The sequence below is a fragment of the Eubalaena glacialis genome, chromosome 17 (assembly GCF_028564815.1).
Source record: "Eubalaena glacialis isolate mEubGla1 chromosome 17, mEubGla1.1.hap2.+ XY, whole genome shotgun sequence".
NCBI classification, from domain to species: Eukaryota; Metazoa; Chordata; class Mammalia; order Artiodactyla; family Balaenidae; genus Eubalaena; species Eubalaena glacialis.
In genome coordinates, this window is record NC_083732.1 from 5,683,234 (window position 1) to 5,705,234 (window position 22,001).

Consider the following 22,001-nt stretch of genomic DNA (forward strand, 5'->3'; position numbering starts at 1 on the left):
GGGGATGGGGAGCGGCTGTCCAAAGGGCACGGGGTTTCTGTTTGGCTGAACAGGTTCTTCAAGTGGATAGTGGTGATATTTGCACAACACTGTGAATGTAAATGCCACCCAACTGTACACTTAAACATGGTTGAAATGGTAAATTTGTTATGTATATTTTACCATAGTAAAAATTTTTTAAAAAAAGGAAAAAAAAGTAGATGCAGCACACCATCTTTCAGACATGACCAATTTATTCAGAAAATTCAAATTTCAGTTTGGCAAAGTGTATCCGGGGGCCGAGTTTGGGATGATCATTTCATCGGAGGCAACCACATTTTCTAGAGCTATTTGGCCATGGGGTAGTATCTGAAGGAAAGAAAACAAAACTTTAAAAAATAATTTAGGGTGTGTGGGTGATAAAACATAAATATTCGCAGAGGAAACCAAACAACCAGCTTACACAACTGAGGCATGAGAAATGCTGATGCTAGTAGAAACCCTTTATTCCATTTAGTTCGACAGACATTAAGCACCTAATTTGTACCAGACACTGGGGTAGCTGCCGAGGCTGAGGTGGAAGTACAAAAATCACCAAGACGTCATCCGTGTCCTTAAGAAGTTTACAACAGCACATGCAGAAGTGAGGGCTACAGGTGAGGCGCCAAAAAGCCTGCTCAAAAACCTGGAGGGAGGAGAGTTTATCTTTACTTCTCAGTAGAGGCTGAAGTCGGGACCCTCTTAAATTAGGTGGTGTGGGTGAGGCAGGGGATAGCATGCCCAGCAAAGAAAACTCTGGTGTCTAAGCATATCTTGGCAACAGGAAATGGTCTAGTTCCTCCACAGCCTTCAGTGTGTGAGAGGGGAAGGGGTATTCAAAGGTATTTAGTTTTATTTTAATTCCTCTCATCATTAGCCCATTATAAGAGATTGACTAGGAAGTGAAAAATGATTAAAAAAAAAAAACACCACATCCAAGTTTGAAGAGGCAGGGACACAGACGGGAAATACCATTTCATAGTGTTAGTGTAAACTCAACTGCTTGTGTATATCCATTTAGTAGCTTAAGTAAAACCATCAAAAGAGGAAAAAAACCCACTGGCAACACCACAGTTCATCACGGCAGAACACAGTCTCTCCTGTTAGACTATAAAGCTAGTTTTGGCTACTGCCAAGGGTGGATGCAAGGGCACAATGGAAATTGAAGTCCATATTTTACACACAAATTAAAGTCTATAAACATTTCCAACTTAACGGAACATAGATGACGAAGAGGGCTTAGAAGAGATAATTTGGGGAGATAGATGAACTCTTTGCAGGCTGACCTAAAGATGACTTGGGGTGCTGTATCTCCTATTTTAAAAAAATACAGGATGAACAAGTCTGAATAATAGTTTACTATATGTATAACATACACCTCAAAAAGAATTCTAATGCAACATACTACTAATCAAACATCACAGTTTCTGCTTTTGCAATTTACACAAATTACCTGCATTTTAATACTTTAGGGAACCCTTACAAACACAATACACAACAAGTTGTAATATTATTCATCATCCTTAACTTCTGAAAGTTTGGGTTATATTATCTTAAAGGAAAACTAATATTTATAAATCTCATTTTCCCACAGAATTAATTCATCACTCATTTTTAAAAATAATTTTTAAAAAAGAAGCTTCCCTGTGAGCCTTTATCAATGGTAAACTGGAATGCAAACACCTGCTAGGCTTTGATGAAATAAAAATAAACAACTTATTATGACCAGCACCTCATAAAACCAAAACCTCCTTTTGAAGTACAAAGTTCAGTTCTTCTTGCCCTCTTAGTAAATGCTAATCCGAACCCTCTCCGATCTAGGAACCATTCTGGTTTATGTCACATACATACAGTATTTTTTAACATTAAGAAATTCTTGACATGATACCATAAATAGTTGTTAGAACCAAAGTGACTCAGAGTACTAGAATAGATATAATAGCACACTGAAATGGTTTAAGAGTAAAATTTAAAAAAATCTATCATGGTCTTATTAATTCAAATTAAAAACCAAAGGATGAAGTATCATTTCAGACCTATATACATCAACTTGCCAGTTCTTATAAAAATGCACTTTAGTTGTATATGCAAAAATAATTTTATATTAATTTTATTTAACTTTAATGAATTTTCCCCAACTCTAACATTAAAAACATTAAAAGAACTTAAATTTTAATGGCAAAAGTTCCTGTTTTCCCCATCTATTAAAAAAAATTTTGTTTTCCCTTATTAACATACAATGCCCTGTTGTTAAGGCACAACTTTTTTTAGGATAAAAATGAAACCATAGGTTTATTTTACACAACAGTTACAAGGCAGACTTTTGTAGGCATATGCTGAGAATAATTAAATAAGTCTTAAATTCAACCAAGATCTAAACTGAAAAATCACTGCTTCTATCCACAAGCAGTCAACACATAGCCAAGATAAGTAGTTGCAACTAGATTCCAAACTGTCCCTGTTTTAAACCTGCCAGAGCTTGTCTCCAGAAGGCCATTTTCAAGCTGTTATCAAGGAGAGGCAAGCTGGATATTTTCTTTTCTGAGGAATAGGGGGTGGCACTCCAGCTTTCTTTACTTATGTTTAAGCTATGAGAGACAGCTGTCACCTTCAAAGCCCGAGTAAAATCCAACTTTTGAATTAAACATCTGAGACAGGGCAGATGCTTGCTTGGCGGCCTCCCTTGGCTACCCTTCCCCTGGGCTTTCTTCTTCCCTAGTCTTTTCTTAGCCACTGCCCCTCCCACTGCCTCTGACTCAATTTGCACAATATTCAAAGGAAGCACCCAGAAAACAGGAAGAATTTGCACAATTACTACTTAAAACACACAGACCAAGACGCTTGTTACTTCATTATACAGCCATAAACAATTCAATATTTAGAATCAAAGAAAAACTCTAAAATTGGGGAAAGGGGACAATTGAATAACAAAGACAAATATGACCCATCTTGTAGGCTCTGATACTCTCAACTGAAATAGGGATACAGTATGAAAATAGAAAAAGCAAGTTTTCTCCAGCAGGCATAGCCAGCCAACTCCTGAATTTTCTGCATTTGCATTCTTTGAAGGATGGGTCAGAAGAAACGCTTTGTAAAGACAGAGGACTTGGGTTATACTTGACAGTTACTTTGTGGTTTTGAAGGTGATTTTCCTTTACTTTTTGAGGAGTCTTTGAAAAGTAATAGTCAGCTAGGACTCTGCCAGGACTACTCTCTCCATCGGAACTTTACTAGAGTCTCCGTTCTGCCCTAAGCTTTCAGCAACCAATCGTGGGATGTAGGTCTACGAGAGAATTCGTGGATTAAGTGCTGGGGAAGAGTATACTGGTGAAGAAAGAGAAACAGAAATAAAAGGAGAACATTAATCAACAGGCTAGGGTGATAGGGAACAAGGTAGAGACAAAGAGGGGCTGAGGAAGGGGACAGTTGATGGATCCTGAGGTTATCAATGTCAAGATGAGGGGAAGGGAGACCAGGAATTGGGGAGGTGAGGATCACTAAAAGTAAACATTTTAGAAATAATTGTATTTATGTCATTCTTGGGAGATATTATCTGTCTCACTTATTCATGAAGGTGTTTTACTGGTATGTCCTGGCACAATAATGTCTTACATAAATAAATATAAATACTGTTCTTTGTACTTACATTAGTTCTATAATGTATACTGACTTTTAGAAACAAAATGTTTTAAAATGAAATTTTTATAAAAGCACTTAAAAATCATTAGTACTATACTATACCCAACAAATCACAAAAATAACGCATTTAACTGTCGGCCAATATCTTAATTTTTGCACACAACACAAGCCCTTCACAAAGTCATTATCTACATGTGGTTTAATAAAATTAAAAATGAAACCAAAGCACCACGCTTGCTAATAAGAACTAGCCCCATTTCCTAATACACTAGTCCCTTTTCCCTAAGTTTGACACATTACAATGAAAACAAATGCTTGTACCGCAGGACCCTGGAAACAGCATATTCCTTTGCCATCCCTCCTGAGAAAAAGGATTTCCTCATCTCGTTGCAGAAAAAGATGCAGTCTCTAATATTCTGCTCAGAATTCCTAAGTCCTGTTTAAATATCAAGTGTTCCAACTACCAAAACTTTGAATGAACTTTCATGAACAAAACCCTACCTATCAAGGCCCATTACCCTACCAGATTGGTGACCACTTGCTAGAGACCGGGTGGTAATGTGTGTATCACACTAGGTCCAATTCCCCAATGAGGAATTAGGACCTTGGACAGTGTCATTTGCAAACCTAAAGTTGTAAGCACATTCCACCAGGTGAGGATGCCCATCTTCTGGTCAACTTTACCTCCAAGATAGGAAAATAAATGGAAAGTTGATTTAGGGTTAAAAAATTTAAAGAGAAAAAGAAAGAGAGAGAGAAAGAGAGAGAAAGGAAGAAAGATATAAAGAAAAGAAACCATGAAACCATAAGAAATCCCTCTCCTTATCAGTGTGTTATAGAATAAAACCATAGCAAAGTCACGTGAAATAATGCTACTGTTTACCTGAAATTTCCAGCTATCACACTGAGAGAAATCAGACATCCCAATGAAAGATATCCTACAAAGCAAGGTTCAAATTACAGTGACACAGTGAATATGTCACAACCTTTCTTCCAACCAGATTCTGCACACTTCAACTGGAAAAAAATTCATCAAAAAGTAACTTCAATCTTCATTTTTTTTAATATGAAGAGAAGATACCAAGTATCTCAAAAGTTAATACTTTGTTTGTTTAGGTTAGATCCATTTATTAATGGTAAAACTAACCACGGCAAAAGCAACCTTAACTTATTCTTGATGATGAGAGAATCTCTATATACAAACCTGGCAAATTTTTAAAAAAGTACTATAACAAGGCTTTTGAAAATAATAAAAGCTAGCTCAATTCACGTAATGTCAAATAACTTTCAGTTTATAAGAGGATCATTTATATTTTTATAATGCCTTATACAGCATATTTTATCCCTAATGATAAAATATCCCAAATTCTAATGCTAACCCTGAAACCTTAATCCAAACCTTACAAGTTAAAGACTAAATGCTGATCAAGAGGGAAAGGATGGAACCATGCACCGTCCATAGGGCAAATGAAAATTACCAGCAAGATGGCAGAAATGTTGAACCCAGAGGTACAAACACACTTTTCTTTATAAAAACAAAACAAAACACACACACACACAGAAATTACAGTTACAACGCAACCATCATATATCTATATTCTCTACTAGCTGGTGAACCTGTTATTAAAATTTCAAAGAAAAAAAAACAATTTAAGCTTTTTCTATTTTAATCCATAAGAAATATTCGGTAAGCGATAAATAGAGAATTTGTTGCATATTAATGAATTTGTAGCTTCTTGTGCTTTCCATCTGAACTAGGGGTAAAAACCCCCAATTATTTTATTTTCAATGAGATATAATTGTAAAGTAATATTAAACATCTACACAAAATCAATCCTTTCTTCAGCCCAATTCTATATGAAAGTACTAACAAACAGTAAAGATTCATGATATTGTGTGAAAATGGTGACTCATAACAATGTAGACTCGACTATAGATTTTTAATTCACAAATATATATATATGCGCCTTGTGTATGACAACTGTACGAAAATAGTCTCAAAAATAAAGACAATACTTGAGACAGGAAGCAACCCATTCTCCCTGATCTTGCATCCTATTACAGGGAAAATAAGTCTCTGATGCGTCATAAATACTTTAAAAGGTTCAGGACGGCCTTCACCATGCAGTCTCCACCGATGCTTTGAAGCCTCCAGCGTTTCAGGCTGACGCTGACCGTTCAGCTCTGGAGGAGCTGTGACCTGTAACCAGCGTGGCTTATTTATGTCCCGTCTTCTCTAGATTGGGGAGTTTTCTGACCAGAGCTTGGTGGTTCATTCTGATGCTGGCGAGGAGCCCCCCTTCAATGCCGTCGGAACCCGTGTAACTGATTTCTTCCCCACTCAGCGTAGTCATATGCCCCCCAAGGGCTTTTAAGATGGCGTTGCCAGCACATATATCCCACTTTTTGATATATGTCACATGGATATATAGATCAGCTTTTTCTTGACTCTTATCAGGCACATCCAAGAGTGCTAAAACTTTATAACCTACAAGATAAACACAGAATTTAGGTTACTGTCTGAAAGATTTGAAGAAAGGAGCTTACTGTTTTGAGTACATTGTTAAAATAACAGCACAGGGTGTGCAGGAGCTCTCTGTACTATCTTTGCAACTGCTAAGTCTAAACTTATTTTAAAAAATAGGTTTTTTTTAAAGTAATAGTGCAGACATTAAACCCAAATGAGCAAAAAAAAAAAATACTGCAAAGTAATTTATTAAGCTGTTCTCAAATATAAACAAATATATGCCTATAATTTTTTAAATTTAAATCTACTTTGTGCTTGTCTTCTACAGGGTGATACCTTCAACATGAATCGTTTCCTATGGACTATTCCACTAAAGCTAAACACCCACAGGTTTCCCTTGAGTCTCCAGGAAGGCTGGATTTGAAAGAAGAAAGCACAAAATAATGCTACTATCTTAAGTCTTTTTTGTAATGAGGCAGAATTTTAAAAATAAAATAATAAAATAAAACAAACCCAGAAGAAACTGGGTCTAAAATCTAGTTTATCCCATTCCTACTGGGCATTTTGGATATCACCTTTCCTAACCAACCTAAGAGCCTGTAAGAAAACAATAAAGCCATGTTAAGAAAGACACGTATAGGTCAGCAGTAAACTAAAACTGTTAGGCTTAAAGGTTAAAAGGACTACTTTTCCCTTTATTACTGTGCTGAAAAGGTTTTCAAACACAAATGTTTCTGACTATAATTTGCTATCTGTTTGAATTAAAACACTTCTGTCATATTAAACAACACTCAAAACAAGGGTGGGCAAATGACCCATGAGCTAAATCTGGGCCATGGCCTGCTTTTGTACAGCCCTCAAGCTATAGATTTTTTTTTTTTGTATTTTTAAAGCGCGGTTAAAAAAAAAATCAAATAATAGTATGCAAAAGAGATCATATGTGACTCACAAAGCCTAAAATATTTACTATCGGGCCTTTCAGAAGAAGTCAGCTGACCCTGAGCTAGAACATAGGGAATGCAATAATACAGAATCTACATTAAGCTGGACGGGCACTAGACTCTGTGGCTCCTCCCAGGCACGAAAGCTGAGGAGTTCAGGGGCGTTAACAGTGACCAAGGGGTTAGCCATTCTAATAACACTTCTGATGATTCCTGGCAGCCTGCTGCTAAATAAAGCGTTGTGACGTGCTGGATCTTTCTTTCTCTCCTTGCTATTCTTACAGTTAAACTAATAGCACAATTATTTCACAATCAGATCATATATGTAACAACCATCAATGTCAGAAATAGGCTTTTGTAGTATTCGAGGAACAGAAATCACCATTGTGAGACTGTTTCTATTGTGAGACTGTCTCTACCAAGGAGGCACGTGTGACTGAAATCCCGCTCTCGAGATCACCAAGTAGGAGACCACGCCTGTCTTGAAAGCCCACTGTCCATTCTCACTTTCTTCCCAAGGATGGGACAACCAAATCTGCCTCCTGACATGGCCTTGGTCACGCAGGGAGCACTGCACAGGCACCGCAGGGGAGTAGGAACATACCAGCACCACCCGCCGGGATGATTGTAGTCTGGTTTCCGAAAGTCTGAAGAGCAACCTGCTTGACCATTCCTGAATGTGAGCGAGACACAACGATCCTCGGGGTCTTCTCATTGTAAGAGGTGCGGGCTTTCACATTTGACCCACGGTCTACCATCGCCCAAGCTGGAAAGAAAATGTAATAGCCAGTAATGGCACTGAAGCTTTTAAAACCAGAACTCAAAGTACCAAGAGTGACTGAAAAAAAACTTCTTCCGAAGAATTACTCATACTTTTTTCCAAAACAGGAAGCTTCTGTTTTCTGAGTACAAGAGTAATATGTTTATTTTTTTTACAATAGTCACATATTAAGACAAAACTAAAAGAGGCTATGCAATCCTGCCCAACCAGAAACAGTGACTATTAACTTCTTGATTTAAGAAAGCCCAGGCTCCGGAGCTCCCTGTAGGGTAGCTGCCGAGTCTTCACTGGGACCATGCTGCAACTCAACTTCTCCCACTTCCTTCCCTCCCTTCCACAAATCTGATCCCAAGAGCACTCTCTAGTAAACATCCTGCACTCTAATCTCCACCCCAAAGTCTGATTCCTGGGCAACCCAACCTGCGGCAACCTACGACATAATTCAAAATTAAAAAACGACTTTTCTTCTATACTACCTTTTTGTCTGATATATTCACGGTTTCAATTATTTGTATATTGGCTCAATTTCCTAATGAGCTTTATAAATATAAAACAGTCAAAGAGGTACGTGAGTTAGGTTTACACATCTGCTACATCAGAGAGTATAAAAAGAAAAAGCACTAGATTTCAAAATAGACCAGAAATTTTTAAGAAGGTGAGGAGATTGCAGAGATGGCTTGAAATGTTTTTCTTGGTTTGAAGTTTTCTTTACTGACTACCAAACTATACAAGAAAACAAACTTACTCAGAAATATCCCAATGAGATTACTGTTCTAGTAGTCACTCACTGGGAGATAAAATATAGTCCACTACAGCTAGCAATGTCGGCAGCTACGTCACCACTTACTCCTGGCTGCAGAAAAAAATTTAAAAAACGAACAGAGTCTAGGTTTCTGAGTTCCCCAAGCTGATGGCAGTCTCTCAGATTCTTCTCACACGTCTTTCCAAAACCACACACAGCAACAAAGAGAACAAAAACACAGTTAACTAATACCTAAAGAATAAGTAGGAGACAGAGGATAGCTATAAACACAAATTTATCAGAAAGAAGGGGAGTAAATACCAAAGATCAGCAGAGTAAGTACTGTAGCTGACCCTGTATAGGGAATATGGCAGGAGCTTCACGGAAGTCCCAAGACGTCAGTGGTGGCAAACTCAGACAGCAACAGCCAGAATCTCTCCCCAGAAGGAAAGGTCCCATCTAAAATGAGAACTACTGAAAGGAGGCCTGAGACTCGGCAACAAAGCAGTGAGTAAAGGAGGCTTGGAGAAGACATGGAAACAAAAGTGACGTCTCAGAGCATACTGGATGAAGTACAACATCTTTTAGGACGTTTCTCTAAGAGAGACAATTTGGAAGACGGCAAAGAGGACTAAAAAGAAGGAAGGGGTTGAAGGTAAGGGCCCTATTGAAACAAGAAAGGGTCAAACAAGAAAGAAAAAATGTGAAAACAAAAAAAGATGCCTACTAATAAAGACAATGCCTTCCTCACACTAACAGAAAAGAAAGCTCGTGAACCGAGAACTACCCCAACCCCTGTCCTGCTACCACCCTTCCCTCAATTCCACAGAAACTGGATCAAATAGAAATAAGAAATATAGAACTGCAATGTCTATTGAAAAAGAAGAAAACATAAGGAATGACGATTAAAACATTTCAGGCTACTTGAACATTTCTACAAAGCAGAGTTAAGACTATAATGCAACACTGCAACATGGTTAAAAATAAACAAGCAACAAAAAAAATAAAAAGAATGCTATGGAACAAATAAAAAAACAAATCAGAAGAGATAAATAAACAATAGGAAGATATGAAATGGGAACTCATATAACACAGGAAAGAAACTGAAGAATAAAAAAAGGACAAAATCATTAAAGGCTTAGTAATAAATCACAGGATACACAAGGGACAATAGAATTGCCCAAAAGCACAGAAAGCAATACGAAAAACAAAAAATAAATGAAACAAGTAAACACATAAAAGGGACCAGAGTAAAAGTGATCCATATGGAAGCCAATGAAAGAAGAGTCAGCATACATATATTAGGAGTCCATGAAACAGAAAAACAAAATGATGAAACAGAACTAATCTTTAAAATTATGATTCAAGAAAATGTCCTTGAAATAAAGAGAACCTACATGTCCACATTGAGACATAATATGGAGACAACTGCCCAGAATGCCAACTCTGAATCTGAGATAAGTCATAGTTCTTTTATGAGACTCTAAAGATAATGTTCTTTGGCATTCCAGGCAAAAAGACCAAGCTACTTACAAAGAATAGAAAATCAGGTTATAAGCCTTTTTGTCAAGATTCAACACATGCTTACACAGATGTCACACCAGTTCAAGAGTTTATACCATTTAACCAAGAAAAAACGGTGTATAGTGGATTGAATAATGTCCTACCAAAGTTCAGGTCTACCCTGAGCCATCAGAATGTGACCTCATTTGGAAATAGGGTCTTTGCAGATGTAAAGCTGAGGTCATAATGGATTAGAGTGGACCCTAAATTTAATGACTGGTATCCTTATAAGAAGAGGAAATGAAGAAATACAGAGAGAATGTGAAAGAGAATGTGAAGAAGGAGACATGAATTGGAGGAAGTGTCTACAAACCAAGGCACGCCAAGGAATGCCTGGAGCCACCAGAAGCTGGAAGAGGCAAGGAAGGAGTCTTCTCTTGAGCGTGACACTGTCAACCACTTGATATCAGACTTCCGGCCTCCAGAAATATGAGAATACAGTTCTATTGTTTTAAGCCACCCAGTCTGTGGTAATTTGTTATAACTGCCCTAGGAAACAAATACAGTTTTAAAATACATATATTTTATAACTAGCCAAGTGGTCTTCCAAGTATCAACACTATAGAAAAAGCTTTTCCCATGTAAGAACTCAGGTAATTTGGCATTCAGGAGCTAGCTCTTCTAAAGTAATCTATTAGAGGACAGGCTTTATCCAACCAAAGGATGACTGAGGAACTCTCAGCGAAAGTACTGCTGGTAAGCACTGAATACGTGTAACTGTGGATTTAAGAGAAAGACAAAGATAGGAAAAAGGTGTAGAAATGTTACCTCATAGTTGATTACTGAGAGTTGAAGGACACCATTTAAATCTGAAGATTTGAATAGTGGAGTAGAAAGATAAACATCAAAAAATATGATTGACTAAAATGGGATAGTTGGTCAAGAAGGCTAAACTAAGCTAATTTAATTGCTGCTGCTAGGAGAGAACCAACAGGTAATACCTGAAGAAGATGACTATATAGTGGTATTTAAAGAGAAAAGTATATATTAAAGTGTTAGTAAAAAATGCAACAACAAAAGAACAAATTAAACTTAAAAAATAATAACTGTAGTTTGAATCACATTGAATATATAAAATTCCAGGAGATAAGGATATTAAAGAGAGAGAGAGAGAATGCCTACTCTTGCCCCAGAATAACATCTGTTTGCACCGAAGGTGGTTTTTACCCTAACCCTAACTTGAAAATTGGTAAAGGAAAAGAGTACGGTGTCTTTGAGTAGAAACCACGTTTTACGGTAAATAAATAACCCCAAGTTGATGGAGAACTTTCTCTACAGAACTTCAGCTAACATATGTAGAAAAAAACAACAGAATAGAAAATCTCATTTTACATCTTAAATAGATCTTAAAACTATTATATGGAAGGTTTAATGGAATCCTGATTTCAAATGATGCCAAAATCTCTCTCTAGATTACCTGCTGATAGCAAGAGAATCACCATAATTTTATAACTGAGAAGTCTGGTCATGAACACCTTAACCATCTTATTAACATCATTAATAGCGAGATGAGACGTATGTCACGTAATGTGATGCAGTAGGAAGTACATGAAGAGTACCTAAAATGTGTTCTTGAGAAAAATATTTAACCTTAATCCAATCAAGCCTCCAGATCCGTTACACTTTATAAGAAAAAGAAGATGAAAAATAAACAAGTTAAATAACAGCCTGGGAAAATAATCAGAAGAATCCAAAAGGCAGGACATTCTATGACAAGGGACCTGATCTCCTCAACAAGTCAATGCCTGGGGATAAAGGGGACTGGGGGCTGTTCTAGGGTCTAGATTAGAAGAATTTAACACAGCAACCTAACAACCAAAAGAAATGCTTGTCCCTTGACTGGATTTTGGTCTGAGGTAACAGCTTGTAAAATCCAATTGAGGAACAACTGGGGGAAATGTGACTATTGGATCAATTATGGAATAATTCTTAATTTTATTATATTAATAGTACTGTTCTTGTTTAGAAACATGTTCTTTTTAGACATGCATATTGAAATATAAAGGGGTAAAATGTCATGATCCTTATAATTTTTTCTAAAGTACGTAGGCAAATAAATGAATAAATAAATAAAAGCAAATATATAAAAATGTTATCAACTGTTAAATCTGGATGGAGTACATGAAAATTCATTATAATTGGTTTTTTAAATTATTCATAATAAAAGTAAAATAAGAAATGAGAAGCAAAAAAATCCTCTAAATTCTTTCTAGAGATGATCAAAAAAAGTTTTATTAAGAAGTGAATTTACAATGCTGTATCTCTAGAGGTCAGTATTGTGTAAGAGAATAAAGACTATATCTCAGTAGATAGTACCAGAGTAATTTTAGATAAGAATTACTAATTTAATATTAAAAATATATATTTCAGATCACATAAACTCAAGACATTCAGTCATAACACTTATATGGACAGAATTATTTCAAGCCCCTTAAAAAAATACAGTAGGTACTTAAATAAATATAAATGATTGATGTTGATAAGGTAGTAGTGATAAGCTAAAATAGCAGTCAACAGAATATGTTTAGTCTATCTATAAGACATGCTAACAACAAGTCCAGTAGGAAATAAAAAGTGGTTGGTACTTTTCTACACATACTTCAGACATTACAACTTATTTTTAATAGCTACAAATTTCCACTGAGTGGATATACTACACCTACGTATATATTACTTCATTAAAATATGTACTATTCAAGTATCTCTTGCTTTTAAGTATTTCACTCAGTGAATTAATTCTAATTAAGTCTGATAAGAATTTTGATCAGCTTTGTTCTAACTGTTGCCAGCAACAATAATATCTAGCTCCCATTATAGTCAAGTGTAGCTAAATTCTGGTAAATACACAATACTTGACGGTTTGTACTCTGCCAACATCAATATACAGTCTGGAAGTGAAAACAATAGTCCCAAAGAGGGCACAAGCCAAACAAACCTTCGATCCAGGAATGGAAGGTCAACCCACACCTAATTAAGGGCGTATTGATTCTTTTGGAATGTTTGCTGACTAGCAAGCACCTTATGTTCCTAAGCGTATGAGGGGGGCATATTATATATTCTGATGGAATAAAGGTTTTTAAAAATGGAGGTTTTATTATCGCCATTCTCCCTCCTAACATGAACAGATGTGGAGACCAGGACCTATCGGCCTCTCTGACATCAACTTTCTCTGCATTTTCTCTATCCCAGTTCTAATTCTCTTTGGGCAGCAGGCTCTGTTGGCAGCTAAGCGTGCCACGTGACATTTGGCCAATGAGATGAAGCGGAGGGCTTCAAGTCAGTCTTTCCAAATAGAAAGAATATCTAAGATAGATCTTTTGTCCCTCTTCTTTGCCCTTTCTTCCTGCCTAGAATAGAGCCATGGTAACCGGAGTCGCCCATTTTTGTGAGCATGCAAACAAAATGCCACCTTCTAAGAAAAAAAAGCAAAAAGAGGAGTCAGGCATTTTAGAGAATCAGAAAGCCACTGAATCACTCCTACCCTGTGGCCATCTTATTAGGTGAGAAAAATAAAGCCCTTACCTGTTTAACCACTGCAACCACAATTTATTTTATACGCCGCTAAAGGCAGTCCTAACCGACAGAAACAGGCATGAGGGACATTGTCAGAAGAATGAGAGAGGATCTCAAAGACTTAAGCCCTGTACATAACCTTTATGTGCCTGTTTTCTCTTTTTTATTAAAAGAAAGTCACCTATTTCCTATTTTATATTCTTTCCAGAGTTACTTTGAGACTGAAATGAATTTATGTCAATACACTTCACTAACTGTGAAAATACTAAACAAATGTAAGATACATTTGTACATTTGTAAGATACAATGTAATAAGGAGTGGTTAGCTCTTACAGTAACATTTTAAACTGTATGGTTTTCTCGACGAGAGCTGCTAAGGCCCTTTTCTCATCTACAAAAAAGACAACATTTTTCCTTGTCACCCAGAGTTATCCAAAGGTTCAAATGAGATAACATAAATTTGTAAACACTATACACATGTTAGGAATCATGGAGTTACAGTTACAAAAGTGGTGTGATACACCATTTGCATGAAATGTCTGGGGTTGACTCCTCTACTTTAGCTGGATGATCCTGAGGAACATATCAAATTTCTGAGTCTCATTTTCTCACCTGTAAGTGCGATGCTAGTAGTAACCGTGTCCCTCCCTCAGGAGCCGGACAAAGTGTAGCAGTACTGCTACATTACACTCCAATATCCACTCTCCCTGTGTTCCCTGAGGGACAGAGCCCCTGAATTTCAGCTTGGATGGCCACTGAAAATAAAGACTACATTTCTTCACCTCCCTTGTGGCTGGATTCCAGCTATGTTGTGATCAATGGATGTGAGCTGAAGTGATGTGTACAACTTACAGGTCAAACCCTTAGTGGGAAACATCTTCTGCGTCTGCCTTCTAGCCCTCTCCACTGCTGGAAAGTGGATGAAGCAGTGAGCCATCCTCAGTCATGCAGATGAGGGCAACTAACTTTAGTACAGCAAAACAGCAAGAGAATTTGTGTGAGAATTTGGTACCAGGGAGCTGCCATGGCCGCCCTGGTCTGCTTACATACAGGCTGCTGGAGAAGAGAGAAATAAACTGTTTTGTTCAATCTCCTGTATTTTGGTGCAGATTATTACACAGCTTCAACTAGAAGTCTAACCTGTATAATAACTAATTTGGTAAGGATTACACGAAATATGTGAAAGCAATCCATAAACCATTAAGCAACTATATAACTAACCTTAAGGCACACTACCACAGTAACGGCATGAAGCTTTTGTAGCTCATCAAACTGTCAACTGAAAAAAAACTACCTGAATTACGAAAAGGAGTTAAAAGGTCACGTAACACAAAGCAGATTTCGTTTTGAAATGCAGAGCCAATCCTCATGTATATGTTTAGCCTATCTCAGAGCAGCTAGAATTCGGGTACAAGGTATTCTGCAAAACAAATCATCTAGAGTAATAAAAAGTTAACTTTGTCTCTATTTCTCTCCACTTGACAGACAGCATTTTTATGCAGTGTCAGCTACACCAATGAGACACGATGGATGAGGCTGGAGTAAACGATAAAACCATACGGTTGCCGATGTGTTAGTCTCCTAGGGCTGCCGTAACACGTTACCACAAACTTGGTGGCTTACAATGAGAGAAATTTATTTTCTCACAGTCTGGAGGCCAGCAAGTCCAAAATCGCGATGCTGGCAGCGTTTGTTCCTTCTGGAAGCTCGAAGGGAGGCTCTGCTCCGTGCTTCTCTCCTCGCTTCTCGTGGCTGCCAGCAGCCTTTGGTGTCCCGCGGCCTGCACGCATCCCTCCAGGCCCTGCCTCCTATCACATCGTCTGACCCCTGGTATGTCTGCGTGCTCTCTGTTTCTTCTAAGGATGCTCTCGTTGGTTTAAGGGCCCACCCTAATGCAGGATGAGCTCATGTTGATATTTACCTCAATTACATCTGCCGGGACCTTATTTCCAAAAAAGGTCACATTCTGAAGTTCTGGGTTGTTATGAGTTGAACTGTTTTCCCCCGAAAGATATGTTGAAGTCCTGACCCCCAGCACATCAGAATCTGCCTCTATTTGAAAATAGGATCATAAGTTACTAGCAGATGTAATTAGTTAAGATGAAGTCATGCTGGAGTAGGGTAGGCTCTTAATCTACCATGACTGGTGTCTTTATAAGAAAAGACACACAGACACAGACACACAGGGAGACACAAGACACACCAATGACAGAGGCAGAGACTGGATTTACACCAAGAAACCCCGGGGATTGCTAGCAAACTACCAGAAGCTAAGAGAAAGATATGGAAGGATTTTTCCCTGTAGGTTTCAGACAGTACGGCTCTGCCAACACCTTGATTTTGGACTTCTAGCCTCCAAATCTGTGACAGACTATATATCTGCTGTTTAAAGACACACTGTTTATGGGATTTTTAATGGCAGCTCTAGCAAACGAATACAGGGATGGATGTGAATTTGCAGGAGACATTATTCAGCCTACTGTGACCGGTCAGCAGGGCTGCTTTCAACACTGGCAAAGTAGCTACTGTCCCCATCAAGAACTTCATCACCTTCGAGAACACTGGAGTCAAAAGGGCCATAAGCCTAGCCTCAAGTTTTTGACGGGAGTTACCAATTAAAAGTATGAGGATTCCCTTCAGACTGTCAGCAATACTGCTTATACCACTAACTGTTTCCCTCCACTTCACCACCCTGAAAATTCATGGTGTCATCGTGGACTTGTAACCCAGAGTGCACACCATCACTGATATCTGGAAGACCATGACTAGCCTCTCTGGCAAACTGCAGATCCCAAAATGTCATCCCAGGATTCATTAGCTCTGGCAAGGCTTTGGGCAAGGTCATTCCTGAGCTGAATGGCAAGCTCTTTGGCATGGCCTTCCATATTCCCACTCCCAACACGACTGTCATGGATCTGACCTGCCACCTGCAGGAAGCTAACAAACATTGCTGCATCAAGAAGGTGGGGAAGCAAGGGTCTAAAGGAGCTCAGAAGGGAGTCCAGGCCTACAGAGGGACTGGCCTGATTATTAAGACCTTCACAGTGATACCACCCAACTGTAATGCTGAGACTGGCACTGCCCTTAACCACCAAAATATCAAGCTCATTTCCTGATATGACAACAGGTTGGGCTAAGTCCACTTCACGGTGGATCTCAGAATGTACACAGAATCCAATGTGTAAGAGCCCTGGACCTTATCCCCAGCAAGAGCATGATAGAAGCAGAGAGGAGCTCAGCTGCTGGGGAGTCCATGCCCAGTTGTATTCCCCAACACACTAAGAATCGTTCATCTTCATTTAACACAGTTTCTATTCTCTAAACAAAGTTTAGAAAGCTCTGCTTTGTCATATATTATTAGTACCAACAATAAAATCCTCACTGTATCCAGGGAGGGGGTGAGGTAGGGTAGGGGACTGACTTTAACAACTACTGAGCTACAGCTCAGATTCCAACAGGACAGTAAATACTACAGACAAATGGTTTAATAACGTTAACTCTTGGAAGCTCTAGCATATTTCTTACCTGTATATTCAGAAAATGGCTTATGTATTACTCCTAGCACAGGTTTACCATTTACAGCCACACACACCATAGTAGTAACATACTTTCGAAGATCCTCTACAAGAAAAAAAAAAAAAAAATCCAATAATAAAAACTATTATTAAAATAATTTTAGGATTGAATTTAAAAATCAGTTTCAAGCATTTAGAATAGTCCCTGTACAAGGGATGTGCTCACTAAATATCAACACTATTATATCATCAAATCAATTGCAGTCTAGGAAAAACTTTTTACAAACAAACCCCTCAATATTCCATATTTCTACTATTTCTGCAAAATATTGTTTTATAATTTCAGTTACTATCAGATATACACACCTAGTGTCTTCTCCCTGTTTTCCAAATAGTTCTCTACTGAGTGTCTGTTTTGGGACAAGTTCCGTGCTTAAGCGCTAGAGTGCAAAGGTGAAAAAGAAGAAGCCTCCACATTCAGAGAACGTACCATTTAGAAGAACAGATATATAAGCAATCAACTTTTATGTACCAAGAGAACAAAGCAAACACAGAAAATTATATATCTCTGTGTAAGAAATAAGGACTAGGAGAAGATCCACAGAAATGAAATAGGAGCTAGGACTAGGTGAAAAGAACAGCAATAGGAGGTGGGAGAAGTAATTCTGTTTTGCTGTTTACTTGCTCCCTGGGTGCCTAGGATTTACTATCTTGAATTCCAAGAACAGATGCATATGCAATAAAACCTAAATTCCAAAAATCACAAGTGAATATTGTATTCTGGCTATATAAATAAATACCTCAATAATGAGCACCTCAATAAATAAATCAATATGTAAATAAACACTTCAATAAATTGGGGTCCGACAGGAACTATTTTGTTGTTGTGACTGCTAGAAACTTCCCTTCACTAAAGAATCAGTGACATAGTGAGAGGAGGATGCCATAATACAGTGGTCTGAGGGAAAAAAAAAAAAGGTTGAGAATAACTGATCCACTCCAGAAGTTGCATATCACAGTGCTTTAATCCAGCTCTCCGTCTTAAAATCTAATTGGAAAAGTTGTGTCAGATTGGTAAAGTACTTACCACCAGGAATACACCACCTGCCCTTGTTCTGGTTCTCCGATACATAATGGCAACATAAAGTCTGAGATCAATTTTAATTTAAAATTACCCGTATATTCCTGTGTAGCATCAAGTGGGTCAATCCAGACAGTAACACTCTCTGCTGGTACTTCCTGAGGAGTGGCTATTTCCTTTAGGATGTCCTCAGGAATCTTATGATCCCATAAGATAACCTCCTGATCAGTTGCATCCACATGTTCCTCAGTATTTATCTGCAGTAAAAATAGTGGACAGTTAAAAAAGTTTTAAAGTTAGAAAAAAATCACTACCTGGAAAAAACACAATAGAGAAAAACAATTCAGACAAAATCCCATAAATTGAAAGTAGATAAATATTTTTATTTCAAGGAATGCCACTGCAAAATGAAAATACGTAAGAAATTCCAGCGACATTGTCTTCCAGTGCTTTCCAATCTAATTTTCGAAATTAGCTTGTTGTGTAAGCAGGACAGAGAATCTAAATATAGAGAAATATAAAAAGAAACTAAACATCAAGAAAACAAGCTATTTAAAAATTAATAATATTTAGGAAAAATAATAGATCTAAAAGTGTGAAAATGGACCGACAATATTATGGAACACTGAACACAAGTAACTATAAGAGTCAGAAAGAGAAAAGTGACAATGGACTTAAAATTATGCCTTAAAAACAATATGACTTAAAAACAATGATAAAGATGTCAATTCTCCCATCTGTAAACTGTAGATTTAAAGCAACTTCAATCAAAATCCCTACACTTTTTTTAACCCCTTCTTGGAAACAGAACAAGCCATTTTGCGGAAAGGGAAAAAAAATATATATATGATATATCATGATATATATGTGAGATATATATATATATATATATATATATATATATATATATATAAATATCATGGCAGGGTGACTTTCCTTGACATATTTTGGCTTTTTCCCCCAGCTTCACTGAGGTATAATTGACAAAGCTGAATGTATTTAAAGTGTACAACATGACGAGATGATATACACATACATTGTGGAGTAAGAACCACAATTAAGTAAATTGACGTATCTACCACATCACGTATTTAGTTTTTTCTTTTGTGGTGAAAACACTTAAGATCTACTCTGGAAGCAAATTTCATGTATATAATTCAGTAATATAAACCACAGTCACCTTGCTGCACATTAGATCCTCAGAACTTATTCATCTTAGTTATAATTCAAAGTTTTTTTTTTTTTTTAAATAAATTTATTTATTTATTTATTTAAGTTTGGCTGTGCTGGGTCTTCATTGCGGTGCGCGGGCTTCTCACTGCGGTGGCTTTTCTTGTTGCGGAGCGTGGGCTCCAGGCGTGCGGGCTTCAGTAGCTGTGGCACGCGGGCTTCATTACTTGTGGCTCGTGGGCTCTAGAGCTCAGGCTCAGTAACTGTGGTGCACAGGCTTAGCTGCTCTGCGGCATGTGGGATCTTCCCGGACCAGGGCTCGAACCCATGTCCCCTGCATTGGCAGGCAGATTCTTAACCACTGCGCCACCAGGGAAGTCCCTAATTGAAAGTTTATACACTTGACCAACATCTCCCCTTTTTACCCCATCCCCTAGACTCTGGCAACCACCATTCTGCTCACTGTTTCTATGATTTTGACTTTTTTTTTCTTTTTTCTTTTAAGATTCCACATGTAAATGTGATACCATACAACATTTTACTTTCTCTGTCTGGTTTATTTCACTTAGCAGAGTGCCCTCCAGGTTCATCTATGTTGTCCCAAATGGCAAGACGTCCTTCTTTTTAAAGTTTGAATAGCATTCCACTTTATGTGTATGTGTGTGCGTGCATCACATTTTCTTTATTCATTCATGCATAGATGGACACGTATCTATCCGTTGTTTCCATATCTTAACTATGACGAATATTGTTACAATGAACTTGCGAGTACAGATATTTCCTCCAGATACTGATTTCATTTCATTCAGATATATATCCAGAAGTGAGACTGCTGGATCATATAGCAGTTCTATTTTAATTTTTTTTTGAAGAACCTCCACACTGTTTTCCATAATGACTGTACCAATTTACATTCCCACCAACAGTATAAAAGGTAAGAGTTCCCTTTTCTCCACATCCTTGCCAACACTTATCTCTTGTCTATTTGATAAAAGCAATCCTAACAGGTGTGAATTCATATCTCATTGTGGTTTTGATTTGTATTTTCCTAATGATTAGCGATGTTGAGCACCTTTTCATACATCAGATGGCTAATTAGATGTCTTCTTTGGAAAAATGTCTACTTGGGTCCTTTGCCCATTTTTTAATTGACTTATTCTTTTGCTACTGAGCTGAGTGACTTCCTTACATGTTTTAGACATTAACCCCTTATCATATATATGGTTTGCAAATATTTTCTGCCATTCTATAGGCTGCCTTTTCATTTAGTTGACTGTCTCCTTTGCTGTGCAAAAAGCTTTTTAGTTTGATGCTGTCCCACTTATCTTTGCTTTTGTTTTCCATGCTTTTTGGTGCCTTCTCCAAAAAAAATCATTGCTAAGACCATGCTAAGGAATTTTAGGTTTTAGGTATCACACTTAAATCCTTAGTGTATTTTGAGTTAATTTTTGTTGCGTGGTGTAAGATAAAGGTTCAGTTTCATTCTTTTGCATATGGATAACCAGTATTCCCAGCACCATTTATTGACGAGACTATCTTTTCCCCATGGTGTGTTCTTGGCACCTTGTCAAAGATTAGCTGGACGTATATGCATTGGATTATTTCTGAACTCTATATTAAATTCCATTGGTCTATGTGTATGTTTTATGCCACTATCATATTGTTTTGATTACTATAGCTTTGTAATATAATTTGAAATCAGAAAGTGTGATGTCTCCAGCTTTGTTCTTGCTTGGCTACTCAGGTCTTTTGTGGTTCCATATGAATTTTAGGATTGTTTGTTCTAGTTCTCTGAAAAATGCCATTGGAATTTTGATAAGGATTGCACTGAATCTGAAGATTGCTTTGGGGAGCACAGATATTTTAACAATATTAATTTTCCCAATCCAAGAACAAGCAATATCTTTCCATTTATTTGTATCTTCTTCAATTTCGTTCATCAATGTCTTTCAGTTTTCAGTATACGGGTCTTTCACTGCCTTGGTTAAATTTATTCGTATTTTATTGTTTTTGATGTTATTGTAAATGGGATTGTTTTCCTAATTTCTCTTTCAGATAGTTCATTGTTGTTAGTGTACAGAAATATAACTGATTTTTGTATATTGATTTTGTATCCTGCAACTTTACTGAATTTGTTTATTACTTCAAAAGTATTTTGGTGGAGTCTTATGGGTTTTCTATATGTTAGATTGGCTCATCTGCAGAGACAATTTTACTTCTTCCTTTCTGATTTAGATGCATTTTATTTGTTTTACTTACCTAATTGCTCTGGCTAGGACTTCCAGTACTATGTTGAATGGATGTTATAAAAGCGAGCATCTTTGTCTTGTTTCTGATCTTAGAGGAAAAACTAAAAGCTTTTCACCACTGAGTACATTAGCTGTGGTCTTGTTATACATGGCCTTTATTATGTTGAGGTATAGTCCTCCTATACTTAATCTGTTGAGAGTTTTTATCATGAAAGTATGTTGAATCATACGATTTTTATCTTTCATTCTGTTCAAGTGGTGTATCACCTTGACTAATTTGCATATGTTAAACTGTCCTTACATCCCAGGGGTAAATTCTACT

At 37.3% G+C, this 22,001-nt stretch overlaps 1 protein-coding gene across 1 annotated transcript in view; it reads right to left on the bottom strand.

The window, feature by feature from the left end:
• Nucleotides 1-215: 215 nt before the first annotated feature.
• BPNT2 (3'(2'), 5'-bisphosphate nucleotidase 2) overlaps nt 216-22,001 on the bottom strand; it is a 31,827-nt gene continuing 10,041 nt past the window's right edge. The window contains exons 2-5 of the mRNA XM_061171463.1: nt 18,355-18,517; nt 17,190-17,285; nt 7,670-7,831; nt 216-6,145 (exon numbers count right to left, since the gene is read on the bottom strand). Coding sequence (XP_061027446.1) covers nt 5,874-6,145; nt 7,670-7,831; nt 17,190-17,285; nt 18,355-18,517 — 693 coding nt within the window. The 3' untranslated portion in view covers nt 216-5,873. The remainder of the gene's footprint in view (nt 6,146-7,669; nt 7,832-17,189; nt 17,286-18,354; nt 18,518-22,001) is intronic.